The sequence below is a fragment of the Haemorhous mexicanus genome, chromosome 9 (genome assembly GCF_027477595.1).
Source record: "Haemorhous mexicanus isolate bHaeMex1 chromosome 9, bHaeMex1.pri, whole genome shotgun sequence".
Classification (NCBI taxonomy): domain Eukaryota; kingdom Metazoa; phylum Chordata; class Aves; order Passeriformes; family Fringillidae; genus Haemorhous; species Haemorhous mexicanus.
Genome location: NC_082349.1, coordinates 31,278,319 through 31,304,583, shown reverse-complemented (window position 1 = coordinate 31,304,583; position 26,265 = coordinate 31,278,319). Strand labels below are relative to the sequence as shown.

Below are 26,265 nucleotides of genomic sequence, written 5' to 3'. Positions count from 1 at the left end.
GTTTTCATTAAATAATGTGGCGAACACAATTAGGGAAGTGATTCTTCCCCTGGACTTGGCACTGGTGAGGCCATTTCTGGAGTGCTGTGTCTGGTTTGGGGCCCCTCAGTTCAGGAAGGATGTTGAAGTGCTAGAGCATGTCCAGAGAAGGCTACGAGGCTGGTGATGGAGCTGGAGCACGTCTCATGAGGAGCGGCTGAGGGAGCTGGGGTTGTTTGGCCTGGAGAAAAGGAGGCTCAGGGGTAACCTTATCACTGCCTGGAAGGAGATTGTAACCGGGTGGGGTTTGGCCTCTTCTCCCAGGTTATTTTTGAGAGGATGAGAAGACACAGCCCTAAGCTGCGCCAGGGGAGGTTCAGGTTGGACATGCGCAGGAATTTCTACACAGAAAGGGTGGCTGGACCCCGGAATGGGCTGCTCTGGGAGGCCGTGGAGTCACTGCTCCTGGAGGTGTTCAAGGACTGGACAGGGCCCTCAGTGCCATGGTCTGGGTGACAAGGTGGTGTTGGGTCATGGGCTGGGCTCGCTGATCTCACAGGTCTTTCCCAACCGAACTGAAGCTACGATTCTCTGCGGAGCTCGGACCACACTGAGCGGCCGCGCCAGCCCGTGCTCCCTCCGCCCGCCCGCCGACTGTCCGCTGGCGGCCGCCGTGGCGGGCGGGCCCGGCCCGGCCCTGCCCTGCCGGAAGCAGACGTGTGTTTCGGGAGGAACGGGAAGCGATGGCGGCGGCCGAGGCCGAGTGGGAGCCGGCGGGTCTGCTGCCCGCCTCGGGGGGCGGCCTGGACTGGGGTGAGCGCGGCTTCGGGGGGCCGGGGCCGGGCCGGGCCGGCGCGGAGTTCCCCGACAGGGCCGGGCCGGCGCTGAGCCCTTTTCTTTCCGCAGAGGCTGTGCTGGGCGAGGAGCTGAGCGAGCTGCTGGGCGCCGCGGCCCCGAAGGACGAGCCCGACGTGAGTACCGGGGATGGCGGGGGCCAGGTCCGCGCTCTGCTGGCGGTGAGAGCCCCGGCCCGGCTCGGGGGGCCTCGGAGCAGCCGGGCAGGAGAGCGTGGCCGCCCGGCCTGCACCCCGCGTCAGCGCTGGAGATAGCGATGGCTGGAGCACTGGGGCACGGCTGCGGAGCGGAGGGTGCCAGGCAGGGGGGTTAGGGTGAGGGTGCGAGGTGCCGGCGAGGAGGAGAGGAGGGGTGCCCCGGTGAAGGTGAACCCCGCAGGGCAGTGCTCGGTAGGCTCGGGGCTACCTGGGGAACGGTGGGTATGTTACACCTACATCCACCCGGGCTGTTCTTTATCCCTTTGCCTATTAGATTATTTCTTGTGTTCTTCTTTAATGTAGGATTCTCTCAAAAAACCTTTGCTTACAACCTTCTGCATTAATCCCTGTAGTTTTCACTGCCCGCTTGTCCATAGTGCTTTTTCTCTCCCGGGGCATTTACCTCGTGGATTCTCCTCTCCACGTTCTTCCCCTGCCGTGTCTCTGCTAACTGTGTCCCAATCCACCTCCAGCACAAGCCCAGGTTATCATCTCATGTAAACCCCATGGTCTAAGAGCATTCCTACACGTGTAGAACCAGTCAACGGGGAAAATGTGGGAGCAGACTGATTGCACAAGGGAAAGGTATTCCCCACCAGTAGGTCAGCTTCACTTGCTTGGGTGAGGGCTCTTAATGCACAGCTCACATTGTGGTTTTTTGGTCATTCTTCCTTTAAATGTGCTCTGATGAGCTTTCTTTTCATTCTAACTTACAAGTACCATTATCTATGCAGTTTGCAGGCGTTTTTAGCCTCCCTTCACAGGGCAAGTTGAGAGTATAAGGGAAGGTATAATTGCAGTATGGTTTTCAGGAAAATTTTTGTTGTGTATTTGTATAAGCTGGGAAGATCATGTCTGTATTTTTCATGCAAGTGCTTATAAAGGGCCACATTTGCATAGGAAACTGAGACTTAGAGATGCACAAGCATAATAAATGGAGAAAAACCCCAATTGTTGTTTTAAAGGGCATATGATAAATAATATGTATGGAGTGATTTTAGCCTGTTTGTTCTAATTTTTTTGGAAAAGGAAACTGGTGTCCTTGGCTTTAGATGTTGACCTTGGTGTATTCAAGTATAGGGAGACCTAACACATACCATTAATCAGGTCTTGGGCAAATCAGTCTTGTGTCTGTTTTCCTGCTGGTAAACTGTCTCTGGTGCACTTTTATTTGTAAAGTGCTTTGAGATGTAATGGTGGAAGAGCATTAAATAAACTTTTCAAGGCAGATGAAGGAGAGGATGGCACCAGCTTCCTAAGACTTGTGGTTTTTGTGAGATGCTTCAATGAACTTAGAACGTTTTGCTATACAAATTACAAAGAGTACGATAATTAATGATGATCTTAAACTGACTTGCCCCCTCTTACTGGTGTAAGTTTAAAAGAAGCCTTGTTTTGTGTGTTTCAGCTGAGAATTTCCCCTTTAAGGACTTTCTTCTCTGCATACCTTAAGGCACCTGAAGTGATTGATAGTTATGCTGTTTGTTATGTTTTCTGCATCTGTAGGAATGTGAACATAATGGCTGATGGTGTCAACGCATCCTTCTTTTTGTCTTGTCTCTTTTTCTGAACTGTCATTTCAGGAAAATGATCTCTATAACTTTCATTTTGATTTGGATTTGATGTCTTGGGACTCGGACCTTTGGAATATTACAGGCCATGCTTATGCAGGTAATTAACCTCCTATATTTTGCAGATGTTGCTCTTCCCCTCCTGTCCCACAAGTGTGAGCTCTTAAAACTCATGTGGAACTGTTTGATGCCCTACAGCTTTTCCTCTGTGATGAGAATTAGGCTGTGTTTCTGTGGGAGATGGGTACAGCTGGCAAGGGCTGCCCTACGAGCCAAGTTGTTTAATACCTTTAATCTCCCTACGTTTTCTGCTGTGCCTTGCTTTGGGAATTAAATATCTGGTGTAGGACAGTGTGTTCTTTACTTTGCCCATTGCTACAAACTTGTGCAGTGAAATGTCTTTACCTTCCTCTTGCAGATGCAAACGTGAAGACAGAACCTTTATCACCAGCCACTTCCAGCTGTTCGGTCCCTTCACCACCGGCTGTGGACTCTCCAGTGCAGAATGTGCCTGTATGCAAAACCCCCCATGTAACACAGACAGCAACAGCTCTGACAAACCAAAAGCCCTATGATTTACTCCTCTGACCAAATTCATGGCATAAGAGGAAACAGCTTATTTTCCCAATCCCTGCAAAAACCTGTCAGTGGTATTTTCTTATCTCTTCTCTGTGACCCGTTTGAATAAGAGCATGTTCAGCTGTCTTTCCTCAGCTATGTTCATTAGCCTTGTTGCCAAACAAAATGCCTTCTAAAGGCTTCCGGGACTAGTAGGCTTGGCCTCTGCCTCCCATTGCTCTGCTGATGGGGAGAAGTACTTGTTGGTTTTTTTTAGTGGCACTTGGCATTGGCCAGAATCAAATTGCAGAGTAAAACCTTTGTCCTGTTGGCTGCAGCAGCAACACAGATGTGATGAGAAGCAGATGTACCCTGAACTGCTGTATCTACCAGATACAGCTCTGAGTTTCTGAAGTGTTAATCTCCTGTGCTTTCTGTCTGCAGGATGATGTGGACTTCAGCTGTAGCTCCCAGATGTCTCCCATCTCTCTCTACAGCAAGAGTTGCAGAAGCCCTGCATCCCCTGAAGGAGATGGAGGGAAGAAGCCTGCTGTGAGCATCTCTTCTCGATCTGGTATGAGAGAAAGAGTTACTTTCATCCTATAGATAATATGTGAGTTGTCTTGCATCCATTAATGCTATTAACTAACAGACACTAGATGTCCTATTATTTATGACTTGGATATTTGACTGAATGTGTTTATTTTCAACAAATATTATAGATGGATTAAAAAACCCCACATTAAAAGCTACTTCATAATAGCTTGAATTATGTATTTTATGCCTCTTGGTCCAGTTCTGAATCTTTTTCCTTTTCTAGCAAATAACTCTGCGAGGAGCCTGAAGAAGTGTGGTCAGACGGTGTCCAGGCCTTTGATACAACCCAAACCCCTTTTGCCTGCTGTGCCTGAAGCTCAGGCTAACATTGGCATCCCAGCTAAAACCATAATTATTCAGACTCTTCCCACACTTGTGCCACTGCCAAAGAATCAGCCAGTTGTTAACATCCAGCCAGCACCTCCTAAAGGTAGGTGAATTGTCTTGACTGAGCCAGGTCTTGGTGATAGCATTGTCTGTTTGGAATGTCTGATAGAATGAAGTTAGGTTTGGTGTATGAAAGAGGAGGAATAGGAGAAAAAAGGGTCCTACATGCATTGCTGGAAAAGCTTTAGGCTGAAAGGATGGCCTTATTCCTGTTGTCCTGTCCTGTGAGAAACAGCACTGACATGGGCATTGTGTAAAATGAAGACTGGATTATATAATTCCATTATTTGGAATGGAAGACAGAGGCTGTGCTGAACACTGGCAGCTGTGGAGGTAAAATTGCTGATTTGGAAGGATCTGTAGGGATGCTTTGCTCTGCTTGCAATGTCAGGTGGTGCATAAGGTGATTATGGTGCTGTTCTTGTCATAACTGAAGGAAGAGCCAGTAGAATCAGTTAGGATGGTTTGAAGGAAGCTGGAAAGCTTGGGGGAAGTGATACAAGCATTTTTTTTTACCCACATGAAACTTTTCCACAGGATGGAGGGGGCTTGGGTTTACGGCATTTTAGCTCACTAAACAGCATTAAGTACAATGTTGTGAAATCTGCTAAAAATTAAGAGCTGTGTCAGAGGTTAGAAAAGTTGATGTTAAGAGGAAAGTGACTTCCTGCCCCATGATAATTCTTCATTGCTACAGGTACCCTGTTACTGATTTTTGAAGTAGCTGGAGCTTTCATTTCTGGATTCAAGGCATTGTTTTCCTCTCCAGCTGGGGCAGGAGGGACCCTGATTGCCTTGCAGCACTTGCCAGCTGCAGTTGCTCGTTTCACCAGCTGATGGCCACAGTCCCTTGCAGTTGAGTCCACAGGCACTGAGTCGCGGAAGGAAAACCAGACAAATTCTTAAGGGCACGTATCTAGAAATTACTGCAATCGGGAAAAATTTGTCTCCATTACTGATTTCTCTTCTGTCAGGGGTTCAGCCAAATCTGGAGATGCTGACATTTGGTGTAACATGCCTAAGATTGCTAGACTGCTTAAAACACAGGTCAGCACTGTCAACTGACCTAATTCTTCTGATGTTCCAGCTGATGAAATACCATCTGGAATAAGGAATGCTGAGGATATGGATTTCTTTGGATATAAGTCTAGTACTCTGAAGATCAGCTTCTCCTTTTCCCTGAAGAAAAGTCAGGACAGTAGTTTCTGTGAGACAGTATAGAGGAAATACTTTAGAGAAAGTATGTCCATGCTTTCTTTTAACTGATGGTATGTTTAAAATTTCTTTTGTGGAGCTTCCATAACGAAAGCCATAAGGATCTTTTTTCATCTGTTTAAATCCCCTGCATATGACAAGTTTGAAATACCAGTTTGAAATATGCCATTGTCTTCAAAGAAGCATGAGAAATTTTATTTTCACAGCCCCTTTTATAAAGCTTAAAGAAGAAAGCATGGTCTTAGAGCATCATCTCTTTTATACATTAAAAAAAAATTTAAATAGTCTCAAATTCATAATTTAAGATTCTTAAACAGGGTTGTACTAAGTTATGATGTCTTCAAGATTGTGTCTGGGGGGGAAAAAAAACCTCAAGTTTTACCCCATACATAAGATCTTGGCACTAGGTAAATTACTTCACTTTTCACCTTCCAGAAGGTTGGATAAGTGCTGCAATCCGTTGTCAAGCATTTTGGTTGGAATGCTCAGCTGGAATGTGCTCTTTCTGAAAGCTGGCGAGGTCATCCTGTTACAAAGGATTAGAGAGACATTAATGTGTTTTCAGACAGCAAAATATTACTCAAGCACCTGCTTGAGTTAAATGTAGTTGTTGGACTGAATTTTCTTGGAAGTGACTGTTTTTAATTCCATGTCAAACTGTCAAAATTACCTCATTTTTTCTGCTGGCTTTTCTTTAAGCTCAATTCAGCTTGTGTATGAACTTTCTTGCATAAGACATTCTTCTAAAAAAACAGTCTTAGTGTGAATTTAAGCTTCAGCATAAGTTTTGAAAGCGTAACTTGCGTTGCTCTTTTTTGTTCATCTCTTCCATCTCTCTCCTAGTTTGAATTGATCTGTGTGGCATGAATCACTTCTGTGTTGTAAGTTTTCCATTGAATACAGCAATAAAGTACTTATGGACAAAAGGGAGAAGGAAGATTGAGCAAAGTTGGCTAAATTCTGTGAAAAGGTTGTTCAGAGTGCTTCAAGTATTAGCAATACTGAGTAATGTATATAACAAGTGTTGAATTTTATTAATTTTGAAGAGCTTTTGCAGCAGAGCTTGGTTTATTGGATTCCTTTAATGTCTGTAGTTTTGGTTTACAAGATGGATTAAGAGTCCTGTAAACTTTGGAACAACTTCTTTCCATTCCTGTTCTGCGCAATATACTAATGGATTTGAGATCAGCTGTGCAGGGCAGGACACTTAGCAGTATGCCTCTGCAAAGTGGTGATGTACAAATCCATTTCATCCATGCTGAGCGCTGCTGTTCTTGTTTGTGTTCCAGGTCCATCTGTGGTGCTGCCCCAGCCTGCTGTGGTACAGCTCCAGGCTTCTGGGGTGCTTCCTGCCTCCCAGCCAGTCATTGCAGTCACTGGAGGGACCCCAGCACTTCAGAACCACACGGTGAAGGCGCTGTCTCCAGCTGCTGGGAACGGCTCCAGCAGTGGCAAAATCCCGGTGACAAAGCCCTTGCTCCAAAGCAGCTCCCCGGCCGTGGGGCTGGATGTAAGTTCTGACTCTGTAACAGCTGCTAACCAAGGCTTGTGCACCTCTTGCAGTTACCTGCATGTGGGATCTCATGGTCCCTTCAGAGTCTCAGGAAAACTCTCAATAGGATTTCCAACTGCAGGCAGGGAATTTAGCAGCTTGGCACAGAACAGGGAGGAACAGCTAAATGTCTGCTGGCCTGCCTGGAGTTCAGACCAGGTGTGCAAGTGTAGTGGCAGAAGACAGTGCTGATTGCTGTTTTCTGTTACTTGACTTCTCAAGTGCAAGCTCTCAGTGGCCGGACCTCTCTTACATACAGGAAACTTTGATAGGTCTGATTTTTGATTAGTGCTTGTAGGCGAGACGGGGCGGGTAGCACAGTTGGGACGGACGGAGACGAGAGATCTCTGAAGGCAGGTCGTGGAACTTGCAGTTTACTGCAAAGGGCCTGGGTACAGGGCCCTGCTGGGAGCTGCCAGCTGCAGCTCGGAGCAGGCCCGAGAGAAGAGAGGGGTAGAGAGGATGAGAGGGGAATAACGTAAAAGGCAAGAGCTAAGAGCATAGAAAAGTGAGTAAGAGTAAGAGAGCAAGAGTAAGAGTATGAGTACGAAGTTCCCGTTACAATACAATAAATCATCTTCTGTGTTGAATACTCTGATTCTCACTAACCAATCTAGTACAGCATACAAATCCTATAGCATTTACATACAGCCTATAAGAATCACTACATTACCATATTGTGCTACATTTTAAACCCTAAAAACTACTCTTCAGACCCCTTCTGCCAAGCTGGCAGGGTCTGCTCGGACCCTTGGACCTGCCTGTTTGCAGAGGGTATTGTTTCATCAAAAGGGGATTACCCTCAGCCGGCCACACCATTGTTTTCTTGTTGTGCAGTAACTAAAGGATGTCAAAGCTTGCTTTCATTTCAATCTCGCTTATAGTTTCTGTATTCTCAAAATCTTTTGCCAAGCAATCATATTTGTAAGGCTTTCCTGTTTCATCTTCCCCAGCAGTGCTAAATCACTTTTCTAATTCATATAGAAAAAACGTTTCTTTGGAAGCAGATGAATTGGAAATTTCAATGCCTCATTCTCATTCCATACCCATTTATCTCTCCAGATTTTACTAATGAGTTTGAGAAACTTCAGTTACTGAGTTCCATATGATCCTAATCTCTCCAGGCTCCCTTTTGATCATTTATTGAATGAGTAGAAGAGGGTTAAGCTCTCAACAATTACAGTGTGAATAAGTAAGTTTTTCTGTAGTAGCTCACAGTAAGCAGTAGGTGTAAACAGTAGCTTTTGAGATGTGTATGGCCTTTTTTTTCCTCTTCAGCTCTGATATCTTAACCAACTAGCAAGCTGGGTGTTAACTTGGATTTAGCTTCTAGTAACTTGGAGCTGCTTTGATTGCATTTTGTTGTCCAAATAAGACGTGCTTGTGGAAAGGACCAAAGCTTCTTGTTGGTGACTTCAAACCTCTGTCATTCCCCAGTGTGGTATTCCAAGCACAGTTGTGAGCTGAGGGTCCTATCACATCTCAGTGTAAGGGAGAAAACACTGGTGAAAACATGTGGAATTTTGCTGTATAGGCACGTGCTTCTTAGCAGTGCAGGTCACTGTTTCCAAAAAGCAGTGGGAAATCTGTTCCTTCAGCTTGTTTGGAGGGATGTTGCTGTATAATGTCCTGGTGTCTGGGATTGCCACTCAGGCTTGATGGTAACTTTTCCTCACTAATCATACTTGTGTGTGGGCTGCGTTTTATAATGAAGATACTGTGCTACCAATAGTTTAGCAGCCAAAGTACAGTGGAAACTTGATACTCAAAGTGCAAGAAGCAAAGGTCTGTAGTAGGCAGAGCAGTTAAGTGTGCTGCATTTTTAAATGATAATTCCCCATCATGCAAAGTTAACTCAAGAGACCACAAATCAGTGACCTGCAGTCACTAGATTGGTGACTCCCTGTGAGCAGGGCTAGCATGGCACCTTGCCATTGTCTGAATGTAAGGTTTAATTGACAAACCCCCTTTATTGTCATCATATTCCATAAACATATCTATGACATCAGGAGTCAAATGTGTAGCTGGGGTACCAAACAGGTGTTGGTTTCCAAGGGTGGTTGTGTTGTTATTTCCACCCAAAGCCATTTTAGGGAAGCAGTTTTAAGACTTGAGAAAAGCTGCACGTCTTACCTGTGCTTGTTACAACATGAAAAAACAGTTGCAGCTGCTCTTTGGCACATACTGTGAAAAAGTGCTTTGGGAAGAAACAAATGTTTTGGGATTCAGCTGGGGCCAGCAGGGTTAAAACATCTCCCAATTGCCTTGGACACCATATGTAGTGCTCAGAGGGCTGCACAGAGGGAGCTGTCATTTGAGCTCTGTAACATGTGTTACTGTTTGCTAATCTAAGCAAATGTTGCAGGATAAAAAGAAACACTGCAGGACTTTCTTTTGGGTTTAGGAGGGATAAACTGTTAGCTTAACATTCAGACTGCCTGTGGATTATACTGGGATGAGCTGATGGCTAGCTGTAGGTGTCAGGCCCTCTGTGTCCTGGTGGCAGACGTGCAGCCTGCCAGCTATGAGGAAGTGCCAGAATACAGAAAATCTAGAAAAGATGAATTATGCAAAATAACTTCAGCATAAGTGTGGATTTCTGTTTGAAGAATCCTCATTTCTGTGCTGTACATTGTGTAATATTTGGGTAACATAAACTCATTAAGCAAGTTGTGTTCTGTTGAGTTAGAGACAAGAAAACCCAGAAGTTCCATTAGAACAAAAAAACCTTGCATATGTCTTGTATTTCTGCAATCAAAGATGTGTCTTCAAAGACAGCAGCTTTCATAAGCTGAGGTAAGAAGCTAGCTAATGCTACATTGAATGGTTTGTACTTTCAGCTCTTTGTTAATTTTCCCAGCACATGTACAAAAACTCTTTGGAGTATGAGAGACATTCTTGCTTCTAGAAGTACAGCTTGTGTTGGAAGGGAGGTTAAATTTTGCTCATAATTGAGTTTTCTTTGGAAGTAAATTGAGGTAGCGGTATTTATTTGTAAAGTGCATGACTCTGTAAAACCTCTGAAGATAGAGAACAGTCTGAATCTGGTTAGTGCTGTTTGAAGCAAGGGTTTGCAATGAACCTGCCAGTTCTCCATATTTACAGTATTTTTGTGTGTGTCTCTGCTAGTGGAGGTGTGGTTTTCAAAGCTAGAAAGCAGAAGTTGCGTCACTAATTACTGATTGTTTTTAAGGCAAATGTTCTCCCTCAATGGTCTGTGTTTCCTTAGAACCAGGAGTTGCTATCTTGAGTGGAACATCAATAGGATACAACTTCAAAAGTTGGAGGCTGTAAAAGAAGTTAGCAGAGATGTTTGCTGCCTTTAATCTTGGTTCAGCATTTGTGCAAAGCAATGTTGCTGAAGCAGACTGACATTATAAATTAGTTCCTTTCCCTCCTGAGTATCAAAGTGCTTGGGCAGGGGGCATGTAAGGTAACCTTAAGGTAACCTTGGTGCTAGGCCAGCTCTGTGATGCTGATTACCATACTGCTTCCAGGTTCAGCATCCCTGTACCCCTTCACTCACACAGCTCTTTCCGTTTCCTGCATCACATTTAGGTGTGCAGTTGTGGCATATTCCCTGAGAAAAGCCAGGCAAGACCTGGAGGGCTGACCAAGAAGGACCTTAAGCTGTTTAAGGATTGTAAATTAAAACAAAATAACTCAAGGACACAAATACTGGATTTCATTTAAGCAAGGCTTAAAAATTAGTCAAAATGTAGTTGCTGAGGCATATACTGAAATGCAGATACTGTACAGAGAACCTGGAGTCAGGCTGGGGAGAGCTGCGGTTCCTCACAGCATTTGGACAATTGTGAGCAAAGTAGAGAGATCTGGATAAGTGACACATAAAATGTAGATGGCAGTGTCTGAAACAGGGACAGATGTACGTTAGGATGCGCTCTTAGTATAGAGCCACTGCACTGGTGCTCTAACACCTTTTTTTCTTCAGGGAAGCATGTAGATTTGTCAGAGGTTCCAGACATGTAATTAAAAGCTGCCCAGTAATGAATAATCCTGAGCAGGTCTACAAACAATAATGGATGTAAACAATTTGGTCTTTTCTGAGTTCATGATGCAGAATGTCTTTTTAAAAAGGGGAATGTAACTCCTTGTGTGGAATAGCACACAACTGGAGCCAAAGCTGCTACATGAACTCATGCCTTGTTTTTTCATCTCTGAGTGGTTTACGTGATCCTGGCCCCAGACTGGTGTGTTCTGTACACTGCAGTTCTTGGCTAGCCTGAATCTTTTTTTTGGTCCAGTTTTCATATGTCTGCAGAAGCTTTTTCATGTTAAATGTTGTACTTAAAAAATTCAAGACAAAGCCTAGTGTTAATGAAAATATGTTAAAATCTTTTCCTTCTCCACTCCCTGCTAAAGAGAGAAACTGGAGTAAGTACAAACAGCTTCACTTTCACAGACTTTGGTTGGTGAAAGCAGACTAGACATATAATAAATGATCTTTATAAAAAGCAATTAGACCAACATGGAGGCAACCCAGAACGTTAATCCACTGTAACATGTTTTCTTCATCTTTGTCACCAAACTCCAGCATCAAGAAGGATGGTTCTTCAAACAGCTTGTGGTGACTTTTTGTTGAAGATGCCAGTGTCCCAGAACAGCATATTGTCTGTATGCAGGTAGATACAAGAAGAGAGCTGAAAAGCTGTGGTTAAGGTTTTTTGCATAGCTGGACTCAAAATGAGTTAGTTAATGTTACTGTTCTATGATTATACTATTTCCCTAGAATAGTAGGGAATGGTTCTCATCTTTTTTCTTTAAATGTTCCTGCTCTGAGAGATACAGATTACACCAGGGCCTATGCTGGTAGGTAGTGAAGGATATTCACGTCTATGTAAGATGGATCAATCAGTTATCTGTCAGTGTAATTGTCATTGAGGCACATCCAGTTGCAGCTTAAAAATGTGATGGAAGTCTTCTCTTCCTAATGAAAACAGAGTTGCTAATCTGTGAGGGAAAGGAAATCAACAATCTAGTGTTTAAATTTAGGATTTCAAGTAGTTTTGTGTAGTTCTGCAGTATTCATCATTGTTATCCTTGTTGGCAGCAAGATGCTTTCGGTCTGGGTCATCCCACTCAGTGCAAACCACAAAATGAGTAAGTGGTAAAAGATGATGGAGTGTTCCTGCTTGGGAAAAAAATCAGTCATCAGGACTGTTGGAGGATGGGGAGGGGTTGCTTTGAGCTGTCCCAGTCTGGTCTTGCAGACTGAATGCCTGCTAGTGGTTAGAATGAATTATGTGCTCCCTTGGAGCATGTTTGCTGGTTGAGCTTCATCCCGAAGAAATCCAGTTTGTGTGCTTTCAGAGACTGTTCTGTGATGTGAAGTGAAGCACTTTTAGTCAGACAGTCAGGAAATGTGAACCTAAGCCACACTCCTGATCTGAGTTAAGATGTTAGTGTAGATGCACCCAGAGACTGCATTTAAACTGTCCTGTAAGTGCTTGATACACATAGAATGTGCAATCTGAGATCAGCAAGACTATTAAAAATCTCAAAAACTGTGCAGCATAGGTGGAAAAGGTACAGAATCAGGTGTAATCAGTGTGGAAATTACTTCCATACAGAACAGACTGAAAAACCCTAGAAATTTCCTGTTAGGAAGGCAGATGACTGATTGTAGCCTGTAAAATGATGCAGGGAGAAGTCAAGGTAAAAGACATTCTTGCTGCCTTGCAGACCTGAAGGTAGGTATTTTCTGTCTTTGTGATTTGATTGATCAAATCAAATTTGACCGTTGCAAATAGAACATTGAGATTACAGAAGAAAACTGAGACAGTTTAGGACCTGTTTTTTCCTTAGGTGTACCATGATCCTGAGGTGCCTCTGTGCTGACCATTCCCGCTCATTTGAAGCAGAGTATGAGAAGCTATCTGTGCAGACCTCTGACAAAGCAGAGAAGCAGAAATTCTGCGTGGAATGGAGGCAGTTTTAACTTGTGGATTGTTAACAGCCTGTGTACTGTGTGTTCAGGTCAATGTCTTGAGGCGGCAGCAGCGCATGATTAAAAACCGTGAGTCAGCCTTTCAGTCACGCAAGAAAAAGAAGGAATACATGTTGGGACTGGAGGCCAGGCTGGAGGCAGCCCTGCTGGAGAATGAGAAACTCAAGAAAGAAAACAGCACGCTGAAGAGGCAGCTGGATGAAGTGGTATTAGAGGTAAGAGATTGTGATGAAAGTCTGATTTCATATGAAGACAGTTGTTCAGGTGGAAGGTGCTACAAGAGAGTTGGGGAAATATTGACTGTCAGACCTCTGAGGGTTTCTAGCCCAGCATCCCAGTCCAAGCATGACTTTCACCAACTCTAGGTCAGGATAGCTGACACATTATCTGCTAGACTTTTCATTCTTCATTCTGCTTCTGAATATATCACTGGATAGAAGCTGATCATAATATGTAAACCAGAGTTTTGTTTTTAAGTAGTTCAGGAATGTATTCCTACATAATATTAGGAAAGTATAAATCTAAAAATTAAGTATAATTTGGTGTACTTGGCTTCTGACATACCCCTGCATATGTGTACCCCTCTTGTACTCAGTGTCTTGTGTTTTCTCTGTCTAGAACCAGAAGCTCAAAGTATCATCTCCAAAGAGAAGGACACTCTGTGTGATGGTGATACTGGCATTTATAATGTTGAATTATGGTCCACTGAGGTAAGCTGCTTAAAAATTCCTCTTTGCTTAGCAAGTTTACTGTTCTGAGATTCTTGTTTGAATCATTAATAACAGCCAGTGTTGTGTTTTAAAGCCTTGTGCCTGAAATCTGAAATCTGTCATTTATTCTCCTCCTGCTTACGGGAAGATGCATCTGTATAATGGTTCCTCTTTTGGAATCCTTCTGGCAATAAGGGCTGGATCTTCCACATCTCATTTCTCCTGGTTTGGCTTTTTTATTCAGTGCCAGGACACAGCAGTTTGTCTGCTCCATTTATACCTGTAGAGATTAAGAACTGTGTTTAGAATCCTTTTAGGAAAAAAAAGTCAGACTTGGAGAGCTTATCTGCTTGCTCATACCTGTGCTAATTTCAGTAGCTATGACTTGAAGCTGCTTTAGTACTCAAAATACTCAGGAAATCCTGCTGTACATTCCATGCCTTACAGTCCTGACCCTTAAGATGTGTCCAGCTCCCTCATTACAGAGTAAGCCCTTGTCTCCCAGGTCTGGTGAAGAAGTTGTCCCCTCTCCTTGATTAGTTGAAGTGGTAATCAGAAACTTTTCTTGTTTGAACTGTTATCAGTAGAGTGTAGAAGCCAGAGACCAGCAGGGAAAACCTACATCACTTGCCAGACACTCTATAAAGAAATCTGTGGAAGAAAGGAGAATAAATAGAAATACTTCTTGCACATACCTGTCTATTTAGCTTGGCTTTAAAACATAAAGACCTTTATTTTGAGCCGTCCACTTTGTCAAAAAGACATAATATTTCAGTAGGATCCCAGTCAGCAGTGTCTGCATTTGTCCTCAAAATCCCAGTCAACCTAAAGGAATGGGATAAATACGGAGGAAGACTTTGTTTCTGACTGTGATAAATTTTTAGAAAGTGATGCTTGTATTTTTAGTATTAGAAAAATTGTGAAAGCTAAAATGACTTCTGAAGTATTTGCGCTTACTGCAAATATTGTTTATATCAGGAATTGAAAGACAGCTGATAATTTTGCTTTGATATGGATGATGTTAAGGTATCTCTTAGTGTATTTAGGATTTGTATTGTGATTTTTGACTATCAGGCAGAAAAATCATCTTCCATATACTAAGGGATTGATTTGTACATCCCATCTGCATTTGAAGCATTACTACTCATTTGAGATAGATAGACACTGGTTGAGAATTACTAGAACCAATCATCTTTCTGAAGCTGGGGGAAATGTACTTGTGTATGCATTGCAGTGAGATGATGGAATGCATGAAAGTCTTGTTAGTGATGAAAGGCTTGGGAACACGGAGAGATGGGTGGGAAGTCTCTTACCACAGTGCTCTGAAGTTTTGGGGCATCTTCCTACCCCCAGGAATGAGCAAGGTGTTGAGCTCAATGGCAAGGCACTGCTGTCAGAGTGGTCTGGAAGCTCGTGTTGTGTTCATGTCTTTGCAGCACTCAGTAACTATAGGAATGTGACGGGGTTAACTTTCTGACAGGTTTGATGTTTAATAAAGTAGATAAAGCTAGAAGAAATCCTTGGATGTCTGACTGTTCCTGGCCAGTAGAGTAGCTGAGCATGCCAGTGTAACTGCTGTGCCTGAACCAGGTGGTTTGCATCAGCACTGGTTTTAGGCAATGAAGAGAAATGTAATTGCAGATTTGCAAGGAATTACTCTTCCTGGGTTTTTTTTTTGTCCTCCCTAGCAGAAGAAATGCTCACACTGCAGTTAAAATCCTAGGCTGTATCAAGGTGGTGTGAATGTTTGATTGTGCAATACTCTTTAGAAGACCCAGAATGTGGGCTATACAGACCATTTATTTAGATTTTACTCCTCCCATACACGTTTTCTTCCTTTTATAAAGGTGTCACTGAATGGCAGCTCCACAAACATGACAGGATTGCTGTTCTGCTTAGTCCTTAATGACAGAAGCTTCCAGTATATGTCCTTTTTATCAGTCCCTGCAATTTCTTACAGAAATAAGAAATTTTTTGGTGATAATATCCATGCTAGCTTATAGTTCAGCAAAACCACTATTTTCCCCCACTTAGCTAACTTCCCTAATTTCCATGCAGTGGTTAGCTGGAGGTAAACGTGTTCTGATACCTTGTGTTGCCGTTTTTTCTATGTAAGAAATCATTTCACTTGCACACCTAAATGGAGGTGTGCCAGCATTTGGGCTCAGGTTGTTTTGATCCAAACATACTAGCAGTGAATATTTTGTTACTTAAAACCAGTGAACCGTTGCAAATAGAGTGTGACACCCAAAAAAGCAAAATCATGGGAAAAAAACCCTAAAATCTGTAGCAGACTTTGAAATTCCCTTAGCTGGCTTTATTGTAAGATGCTTCTTAGGTTCTTACGGGAAAGGGCAGGATTTTTTTGAAGACTAGGGGTAAAACAAAAGAACAGATGTATAGGTTACCTCTTTCTGTCAAATCAGAGAAAGCAGAGAAACAGTTGGGTTGTTTAGGTTTGAGGATGTGAGGCTGAAGTACAGGTAGTCCTGCAAAGCCTTCATGGCCTGCAGTGGATCAGTGAAGGTGCAGTGTTTGGGCAGTCAGCATCCCACAGAACAATCCCATCTGGATGGGTGGCTGTGTAGTTAGTTCTGTGTTTTCCTCTGCATTAGTGGATGTGTGTTGCACTAATAAAGACTAACACATAATTTTTTTAATTGGTCTTAAGTCTTGTTGCCTATGTATGTGTGGTGAGATGTTTGTAATGTTTCATGGAGGACTCTGAGAGTGCTGTTCAGCTGTTTTAAGATTATGGAAAGCAGTCCAGGATGTGGCAGCCCTTGGCAAACGAGTTTAGCAGATAAAATTATTCTGCTGACACAGGTTTTCATGCTGACAGATAGCGTGGGGGTCTGTAATGCTGAACTTGGGAATTTGGGGGTGGGGGTGAAAGTCTGGTAGGGAAGTTGGCCTGTTGACACAAGAAATGTGTTTGAAAATACTGGAGGGAGAGTGCTGCCCAATCTGCTTAATTACTGACAAGCCTTTCAGAACCTCCTTCAGTCTTCAACACAGCCCCATGGTATCTCTAAGAAAAGAATGCAAGTCCAGTTATACAGATATTCAATGCCAGTGCAATTTGAGGATGTGAAAGGGGCTTGTGTGGAACTAGTGGTCACTCTGCATTAGGTAGTTCTGTGTTACTAAACTCTTTGGGTTTGTTGCTGCTTTATATTGAAAACTGAAGCTTTCAGTTATTTAAAGCCAAACTAACTTAGCAGGAATTCTGTTAGTGTTTCTCTTTTATCTGTGTGTTTTATACTAGAAGAGAGGCGCCCAGGAATTTCCCATCTGTGTGTCAGTGAACTATTCTGTAATCTTTGTGAGTTATTTGGATTTGGATTCGATACACATAAAAACCTCCTTTTATTATTATTTAAGAGTGATTGGTGAGGTGTGTGGAGGGAAAAGGGTACATTTTGGTTCAGTTCATTGCTGAGATCAGCCCCTTGTCCCAGCCTTGCATTCCATGAGGTGCAAGGCAGGAACTGGCAACCAGCAGCTTTTGCCCGAAGGCAGTGAGCATGCAGGCCTTGGCACACGGCAGGGAGCTGGAACAAGGGCATCTGGAGCTGGGTGTCCCTGGGAGCCGAGTGTCCTGGGAGCCAGGTTCTCCTGCTTCCATATGTGCTTTCTGTGGAGCAGGTGTTGGTCCCACTCCCAGCTGGCATGGCATCCCTGAGACCTGGCTGGCTGCTGGCATTGACAAACATCTAATTAGCTGTGCTGGTTTTTTAGCACTTACAACATCAAATCTGGTCATTTTCAAATTATTGCAGTTCCTATATGCCTTTTTCTCCTCCTTTGATTTCCACGTTTGTGTTGGACTATGCCTTAAAGAAAACAGACCTGAAAATGTGTTAAACCAGCACAAACAAGGCTGAAACAAATGGCAACCAAGCACATGTTTTAGTCTAAACAATCCATGTATTTATTTTGGGAATATTTTTATTTTTATTCTCTTCTCTGTTCTCATTTCAATATAAATTGTCTTGTATGTTTGTTTTGGTTTTTTTAATACAAGTCCTACATGTGATAGTAAAACATTTGCAGGAAAATAACCGAAGTCACGTGTAAAAAGCAGGGAAAGAAGAACAATCACAGAAGATGCAAAAGATAAATTTTATGCATCTCTTCTTGGGACCATAGCAGCAAAGCATGTCAGCTGGTGGCTGTAGCATTATCTTTTTGGCTATAAAAAGTGTTCAGCTAGTTGTTTCTTACCCCATAATGTCTGCATAAGCTTACATGGTGGCTGTCACCTAGCAGCAATCTTAGAGCATTTATTAAGATGTCAGCCAGCCAGAATGTGTCCCAACTACCACTTTAGCTAAGTAGTGAACAGAAAACAAAAATATGAAGATGGAGGGAGGGAAGGCAGATTTGCAAAGAGATGGGAACAGGAGGTTTGAGAGAGTGGTGGGATACTGTTTTTTTAGTATTATTATTAATTTTGTGTTTTCTTACAAGTTGGCCACCTCTGGATGGCTGGAATCCCTTTCAAACTGGAAAACAGACTTGGGGATATGCAGAAAGATGTGTTTATGGTGGAGGATGACTGAGGTGGTGATTGATGTAGCTCAGTCCAGCTGCTGCTGCTTCAAAATTTCTGTGTCCCACTGACCTCAAGCAGCTGCAGTAGAATGGCTGGCCTTTAGCAGAGATTTCATTGCAGCTCCTCTCCAAGGTGTCCTCATGGATTTTCCTCTGCTTTCCAGGACTATCCTGGAAACTGAATAATCTATTAAAAATTTAGGTCCACTGAGCAGATAAAAGACAGTGGCCTGGCTGGCTGAGAAGTGATTTGTCATTTGAAATGAAGCAGTGACTTTTGATTTCTGAAGGACTTAGGGGTGTGTCTAATTTCTGAAATTGGTAGCACAAACAGGAAAAAAAAACCCAGAAGTGCTAAGATTAATCACCTTTTACTAAAAATGAGGAAATTGCCCAAGGATTGTTCAGCTTGTAAGCTACCATGACCTTCTGTTTGTGAGGATAAAGTAATGAAAACACAAGTCTTTGACAGCAGTACCCAGATTAGCATCCCACCCAGCGTGCAGCATGCTAGTCAGCACTACAGGGATCTGCTAAGCTTTTGGAGCATAAAGGATTTGGGCTGCTGACAGCTCCATCCATTGAGCACACCTTTATTGGTGTCACTGTTGTCTAGTGCCCTTAGCCAAGCTGAGCAATCTTGAGCTGGCATGTGGGAGAGCAGGATTATTTTGAGGTGCATTCGGCAGTGTGTTTGTGCAAGTTTGCTGTTGTTTGAGACTTTATGCTGGACTCCTTGTTTAAAGAAACAGACGTGTTGTATGGTCAGCAGGAGCGTAGGGATCCCTCAGTGATGGGATGTTGGAAACTTAGAGGAACAGTGCCAGCAGGGAGTGTTTTCTGTGCAGGCAAAGGAGCTGATCTGGTTCCCACACCATCACATGCAGCAAGTGTTGTGTTGCTGCAGAGATGTGGGAGCTGTGTTGGTGCTGGGGCCTGTCAGTGCAGATCCCACTCACAGCTGCCAGGCCAAGGTTCTGGTGTGGTCCTAAGTCGCCTCTGTGCTGCCCTGGCAGGTGACCCCAAGCAGTGAGATGGTATGTTCAAAAACATCCCAAATGTCCCCTTGAGTAGCATGTGCTGAGTAGGCTAAAGTCTGGCACCTGCCCAACATGAAGGGCAGTGACCAACAGCTCAAACAGCATTCTTTTGGCCTTACATTAGTTTGTTTCCTTAACTTTTCTTCTGAATTCTATGTGTGCTCTTTCCTGCCTCCATTCCAGAGCAAAGTGGGGCAGGTTGGTTGGAACCAACAAGTGGAACTTCCAAACTCACAGTGACTGCTCGAAGCATCTCTAAGAGGTGTTCTGAGAGCAGAGAGCTGCAGATCATGGCCTGTACTTCAGGGTCAGTTTCTTTTTCTCAATTCATCCACTCCTAGGCTTTTTTTGCACTTGGTGAAGGAGAGAAAAGGATTGGTTTCCTGCTTTTTCCATCCTCAGTAGCTTCCCATATGTCTTCAGGAGGCTGATAGGCTTAAATGTGATGTATAGTAAACCTACATACAAATGATGACAGTCAAGTGCCTATTAATTTCTTACTCACTAGTAGAGAGGAACTGGTGAAATGTGAAGAAAAAACTGTGAGTTGAGTGCGAGAGGCACATTATCCAGGCCCATGGCTTCCCTACTGCCAAGGAGAGATGAAGCCCTCTGGTTTTAGCAGAAACAGCAGAAGCATCAGAAGACATTTGAAGCTCTTAACACTTGTAGTACAGGAAACTTAGTATGATGTTTGTGACACTGACAGAACATGTTTCAGTACTGAGCTGAGTGTACATTTGTGTTGGAGGTGGTCCAAAGATATAAAACTGCTTCTGCAGCACACCTTTGGTCTTGTGTTGTAGTTTCTCCTTGAAGACAGAGGGAGAAATCGAGAGAAAAAGGACAGGCTGAGTGGATTGGACATGGGCCTAGGTTCCAGACCTTTCAATACCTTTTATTCGAGGTTGATCCTCGAATCAAATTGGATATCTTTGGTTTTCTTACAAACTACAACTCTGGGAGCAGAAAGGGATTTCTTCAGCTGTCCTCTGCTGATCACAGCCACAAGCTTTGGCAATAAAGACCAGATAATGGTATGGAGTTTTGCAAGCAAAGAAAAGTGCTCTGGGTGTCAATATTTGTTTTCTTCCTTTCTTTTCCAGAGGCTTTATTAAAAATAAATTGCTAATTAAAGCATGCAAAACACAACAAAAATACACAAAAACTCCTCTTTGGGTTGGAAGAAGGCTGGCCTGCTCTCTCCAGCCCAGCACTCAGAGAGGGCAGCTGTGGAGCAGCCCTCAGGAGAAGGCAGAGCTTTGCTGTCAGCAGATGGTGCACTCATCGGGAGTAGAAACGAGAAATACTTTCCAGAGAGTGTCTGGCACTATGGCAGCCTTGTCTGGAATCACTTAGGAAGAGGACAAGGTCTTTGGTTGGTGTCTCCTTGCAATGTCAACTTTAGCTTGCTGGAAATTTCCCAGCTCATACTGAGAATTCTGTCCCCAGAAAACTCTTTGTTATGATACCACTATTGGCTTTTGTCTACAAATTACTGTACAACTTAAATGTCAGTATTCAAAACTTGAAGCACACAGGATTTGTTCAGCCAGAAGCACAAATGAAATTTAGTTTGGGCTCCTGGCAAGACTTGCTTTCGCATTTATCAAACTGACATTCAAACCAAAAAAGTAAAAATACAGCTAAAATATCAGGTGCCGTTGAATGCCTGGAGAAACCATGGCAGGAGTGCTGCTTTTCTTTCCCTCTTATAATCAAATTTATCTATGTGTCGGAACAAACATCTGCATGAAGTATTTAGTGGTTCTTTCTTTTTTCCCTTGGATCTGGTTTTGCATCTGAACAAGCCAAGAGCTCAGCCAGCTTGGACAGGGTGTTTGTGGCTTGTGAAAACCCTTTCATGCTCACGGTATCTGGGATGTCCAAATGCAGGCTCTAAAGCCTTGCTAGGCACCCCAGGTGTGTGAGTGAGTCAAACAGGAAAGATTCCAACTTCTAAAAGACTGTCTTGCCCAGTAAAGCCAATTCTCAGCTTCGGTCTTTTTTGACTTGTAATGTGGGGCAGTAACTCCATTCCTGCAATTAGCAGGACTTTCACAGGGCAGGTATGCCAAAGTGCTCTTCCTTTTCCAGCTTCTCATCTCTTAGCTCAACAGAATGAAAAAACTATCAAGGCTTTTGCCATCTGTCATATTAAACCAGTTCTTAAACCAACTGTTGATATCTTAGTTGAAAATACTGTTTTTCTGAAGCTTTTTTCCCTCTGAATGGGATCTTCTACCTTTCTTTTTCACATTTTCTGGCCTTTTCTGCCTGATGCTTTTAAATGCCCAGTATTTACTTCCTCTTCAGTGTCATGGTGCTGGGATCTGTTCTGTAGACCCTTCCTGTTGCTGCTTGTATTGTTGCTGTTCTGCTTGGCACTTGTGAAGCTCAGCATGCCTGAGGTCGGCAGATGTTTCCAGATGCAGCTCTGCAGGACAGGTCCATCATCATCCCAGCTGCATGAAGGGATTCCTTGCTCCTAAGTCATGCTTTTCCCCATATTAATTTGAGATGAAGAAGGAGAAATATTTCTGATAGTCTGTCTCAGACCCTCAGGTACCCACATGGCAAGGAGAAACTGGAGGACCATTACATGTATGTCCTCTCCTATTTGTTTCCTGAAGATGGAGCCCTATTTATAGACAAACTTCACTAGTGTTCCCTCTGGGGAGAAGGGAAGAGGAAGAAATGAAACAACAGAACAAAAACTAGCAAAACTCCCCAAGTAATTAGAAGGTGAAAGTGGGGCAGGATTTCAATTTGTGGGGCTTTTCCTTCTCCAGAACTAAAGTTACTTTGGTTTCCGGTCATTGCCACAAACCAGAGGAGCAACAAAAGGGATTTTTACTTTTTTTTTTTTTCTTCAGACATATCTGAGACATTGAGAAGTCATGTCCAATGTCCTAGAAAAATAATGGGAAAGGGGGAGTGCAAAAGTGGCCTATATAGCAGAAATTGCTGCTAGCTCTGCTTCAAAAGAAAAATTAACAATCCTCATAAAGGAAAGGGCATTGGAAAAAATACCCTGATATCATATCTTATTCTCAGGTTTGTGTTCACATTGTCAGAAGTGAGCATCATGGTTTATGTCTGTAAGGATGGGAAAACATACTCTGTTCTCCTCCTCCTTCGTCTTTTGCTTTTGAAGATATCTTCTTTCAGGTTGAAACATCCTGTGCTCAGCTGATGAAAAGATACAGATATTTTATGCTTGAGAAGAGGGAAAATAAACATTTCCTCTCTTCCAGAGCGGATGCAATAAATGTGGTGTGTGTGGTTTAGAATGGGTGTGTAGCTAAAACAACTAAATCACAGAAAGAAGATTAGCTGTTCTTGTGGAGCAGTGTGTGTCCTTATCCTTGGTTTGGATTTGTCTTTGTTGCTCAGAGTTCAGGGTGAACTGCAGTAGGAATGAATTCTATGTGACACTTCACCTCACCAAGCTGGAACCTGAAAATAACAAGAATTGCTTTTGCAGAATGAGACAAATAGGAAGGAAGAAGCATCATGGATAAAAAGGAGTTTGTTGCAGTTCTTCTGCTTCAATTTTTTCTCAGCTTTAACTAACTAGTTTTGTGCGCAGTTTCTCTGGTTCTGTGTGTCATTTTGAATGGGAAAGGAGAGAAGTAGGATAGACTAAAACACCAGATCCAGGAGGTCCAGCAGCCCACTGAATGGCTGAAACACTTGAGGCTGTGGGGAAGGGATTTGCAGGAAAGTTAACAAATTTCAGATCTTCTGAGGTATATTCTTGGTCTAATGAATAAAGTACCATTTACTTCTGGCTGTCGTGACTCCAGATTAAGTACAGTAAGGGCATTTCACAGGTGAGTGGCTTCCAGCCGGAACATGAGGCATCTGTTTAAGCATCAGCCTTAGTTTTGAGCTCTGGTTCTTGGGCTTCAGATGCTGCCAATTGTGCTGATGCTTTCATTGGCAGAGAAGAGAAGTGATCTCATAAAACCTAGTAGGTAGTGGGAATTGGTTCTGTAAAGTTGGATAGGCCTGGTGTTGTATGATAGGAGGTAATGAATAAGCCATCCAGCTTTCTGTGCAGTAGAAGCATTGAGATCTTTGGATACAAATGTACACAGGCAGTAAGGAAACTGTAAGTACTTTTCTGCCCATTGGCACAAGTGAAAGCAGAGCCTGTAGCATTTCTGCTGCCCTCATTCTGTGCTGCTGCCTAGAAACCCGGAGGAGAGGAGGCAATCAAAGCAACATCAGCCTGAGTCTAGGATTGTCCTGACTCCTCTGGTTTGGAACATGACACAGTTGCTCACAGGGTCACTGCTAATAGAAGTGCAAAAGTGTTGGCAAAAGAGAGGGAATTTCTAGGCAATTCTGTCTGCCTTCTGCTTAGTTGTGGAGTACTTAATCTGCCCTCCTTCCAAGTTTTGCCTGTCTCTATTTGTATTTGTTGCCTGTTACAAAGTGATGCCCTGTAAAACCAGGAAATACTCGTCTGCTGGACAGAAGGGGTGGGGCATGAGTTAAAATACACTCTGTGAACTGTTATCAGCATGAATGGCAGAGAGCTCCTCAGCATGCTGCATTGCATTTTTATGTTTTCACTCTGTTGCTGCTGGTGATGCTCTGCTGTTGGCAGCCAAGAAGGTTAGGATTTGGGTTTGTAAACATGCATATTTCAGGAAGCAACTGTGTTATGAAAGAGGAAAGCCAGCCTCTGGAGTGGAGAAATTGAAGTATTGCTTCTGTGCTTTTGAGAGTTCTCCCTTGTAGCTCACCCTTCTGAAGATGCAGGTCTGGTACAGCAGTGGTGGGCTTACCTGTCCCCATGTGCAGTGCTGCTCCCTCTCTGCATGGAGGGCAGCACAGACACTCCTGGCTGGCTGAGCAGCCTCCAGGCCAGGATCCTTCAGTCTGTGCCAGCACACACCAGATCAGGGTGTCTGGCACCATGGCCTGTTGCCCATGGGGCTGTGTTCCCTGCCAGTTGTTCTAAATCCAAGTAGAATTGAAAATATTTAGGTTTGTGTACAGTCCTCGTAGATGTCTGGCATAACATTCTAGGCTTGCAGCTGCATGGAATTTGATAGCTAAGTTTTCCTTACATGTTGTATTCATATAAACTATGTAGATTGCAATTTGAGGCTGATGAAAGTTGAAGTTTAGGCATGCTTTGACTTGATTGTAGGTAATTTTCTTATCCCTGTAGACCTGGGTTACAAGCAGAGCATTCTTAGTTTCAACACGTGAAGTTTGTGTGAGGGAATGTGAAAACTAGAGCATCTGAATCCTTCAATCAATTAAAACTGAAAAAAGAGGACAGAAATGCTTTTCTGACTACTGCTGGTTTGAACAATGATATTATAATGACACATCAGTTTTTTACAGTAGATATGACATGAACCTTGTCCATATAATGTAACAGCAGCCAGAAACTTCTCCACCTGAGTGTTTAATGCCTTACAGAAAAGTGCCTTGCAGACCTCTTATGTGTGTGATACATTTTGCTATGTTTGTTATGTTTTGCAGTGTATTTGAAAAGGATCCCAATGGAGTAGATTCCACTGTGAGTTCTAACCACCGGACCAGAAATCTTCTGGAGTTCTCAGCTCGCCAGGAGTCCAGCACAGCTCAGAAGATACCTGAGGGCATAGTTTCTGAGAAGAGTAACAGGTTAGATCAAAACCTTTTACATATTTTGGGTGGCAGAGGGCACTGGTGCTTTTGCCCTCCCTGCCTTGCTCACCTTTTTGACCAGCACTCTTGCTGCTTTTACAGAGTACCTGGGTTCTAAACACAGTGTTTTGAAAGCTTCTCAGTTTGCTTTTCAAATGAATATAATGTTTTATCTCCCAGAGTACCCAATATGTAGAGCTTCAGAAGTGTACACGGGCTGTGCTGCACGGTGTTAGGGAAGATAGCTTTTCCACAAATGCTTGTCACCAAGACTTTCAGGACCTTCTTCAGTTCAGCTATTTGCTTTTTTTCCTCTGATCTATATTTTAGCTTGCATAGTTGTGATAGCTGTCATGTTATCTGTCTCTTCTTACTTTTCAAGCTGGAGTACTTATTTTCTTTGTTGCTCCAGAGAAGACTGGGGAAGTTCACGAGTAAGAACATACTCTGCACTTAGCAGTGTCTGAGTCCATCCCTGTGCTTATCCATTATTTAATTCAATACTGCCTTTCAGGCTTCCTAGATCTCCAGCATGCAGTGCATAAGTGAACATATAATTGCCTCCAGATTGAAGTCTGGCAAATACAGCTCATGTTTTCCCGTTACAAGATCTATCCTATTAGACTGTCCCTTTCCAGCAGAGTGTTTTGGCTGGTTGAACAAAGCCAAGCACAGATGTGCAGAAAACCCTAATGTATTTTGCCATGCAAAAAGAAGGCAATGAATTAGGAGCATTTTAAGGCTGTAGCCATGGTAAGGGCTTTGTATCCTACGTGCTGCATTTCAGACCATGACCTGTGGGACAGAAGAGTGGAGTGGTTTTCTTAGGAGGATGTGCTCGTGCCTGTACCTCCTTTTCTTTCTCTGCTTCACCCTGGGTTTGGCAAGCTGTGAGCTCTTTGCTGCATATTATTTTTCAGTCCTAGATGCAGTAGAGAGAAGCGGACACGAAGTTGGAGAGAAAACTGGGAAAGGCAGGGGATTATGAATAAGGCTTTCATAAGCTCTTATACCTGATTTTTCAGGAAGAAGTTGAGGTTCAGGAGCTACAAGTCTACCAAAATCAAGAGGACTAAAGCTGTTACATTGATAACTGGTCAAGAGAGAAACCTACATTCGGTATTTGGTGATAAATGGTTAACCCCTCAGGAATTGCTGAGAGTGTTATGGATTTTTGTACTGAGAAATACATGCTCCTTTTCACTTTTTATCAAAACTAAGCTAGTTTCTGGAGACAGAGATGTAAATCCTCTCCACTCAGTTATAATATAGTTTGTGGCTTCTCAGTTGTAATATAGGTTATAGTCTTTCTATCTGCATGATTTTAGTGGATAATAAATTTAGTATTTCTGTAGCAAGTCTTGCACAGCTCTGGAATGAAAAAGAAAGTTGTGTCTGCAGACATCACATAGTTTGCATACTAT

General features: G+C 43.2%; 1 protein-coding gene across 2 annotated transcripts in view; it reads left to right on the top strand.

Moving 5' to 3' along the window:
- The first annotated feature begins 642 nt into the window (after positions 1-642).
- Positions 643-26,265, top strand: part of ATF6 (activating transcription factor 6) — a 74,482-nt gene continuing 48,859 nt past the window's right edge. For both annotated transcript variants that reach the window (XM_059854832.1, XM_059854831.1), the window contains exons 1-10: positions 643-792; positions 886-950; positions 2,615-2,702; positions 3,021-3,115; positions 3,605-3,734; positions 3,981-4,187; positions 6,649-6,869; positions 12,909-13,094; positions 13,498-13,589; positions 24,695-24,838. In XM_059854832.1, the coding sequence (XP_059710815.1) occupies positions 723-792; positions 886-950; positions 2,615-2,702; positions 3,021-3,115; positions 3,605-3,734; positions 3,981-4,187; positions 6,649-6,869; positions 12,909-13,094; positions 13,498-13,589; positions 24,695-24,838 (1,298 nt within the window). In that variant the 5' untranslated portion in view covers positions 643-722. The remainder of the gene's footprint in view (positions 793-885; positions 951-2,614; positions 2,703-3,020; positions 3,116-3,604; positions 3,735-3,980; positions 4,188-6,648; positions 6,870-12,908; positions 13,095-13,497; positions 13,590-24,694; positions 24,839-26,265) is intronic.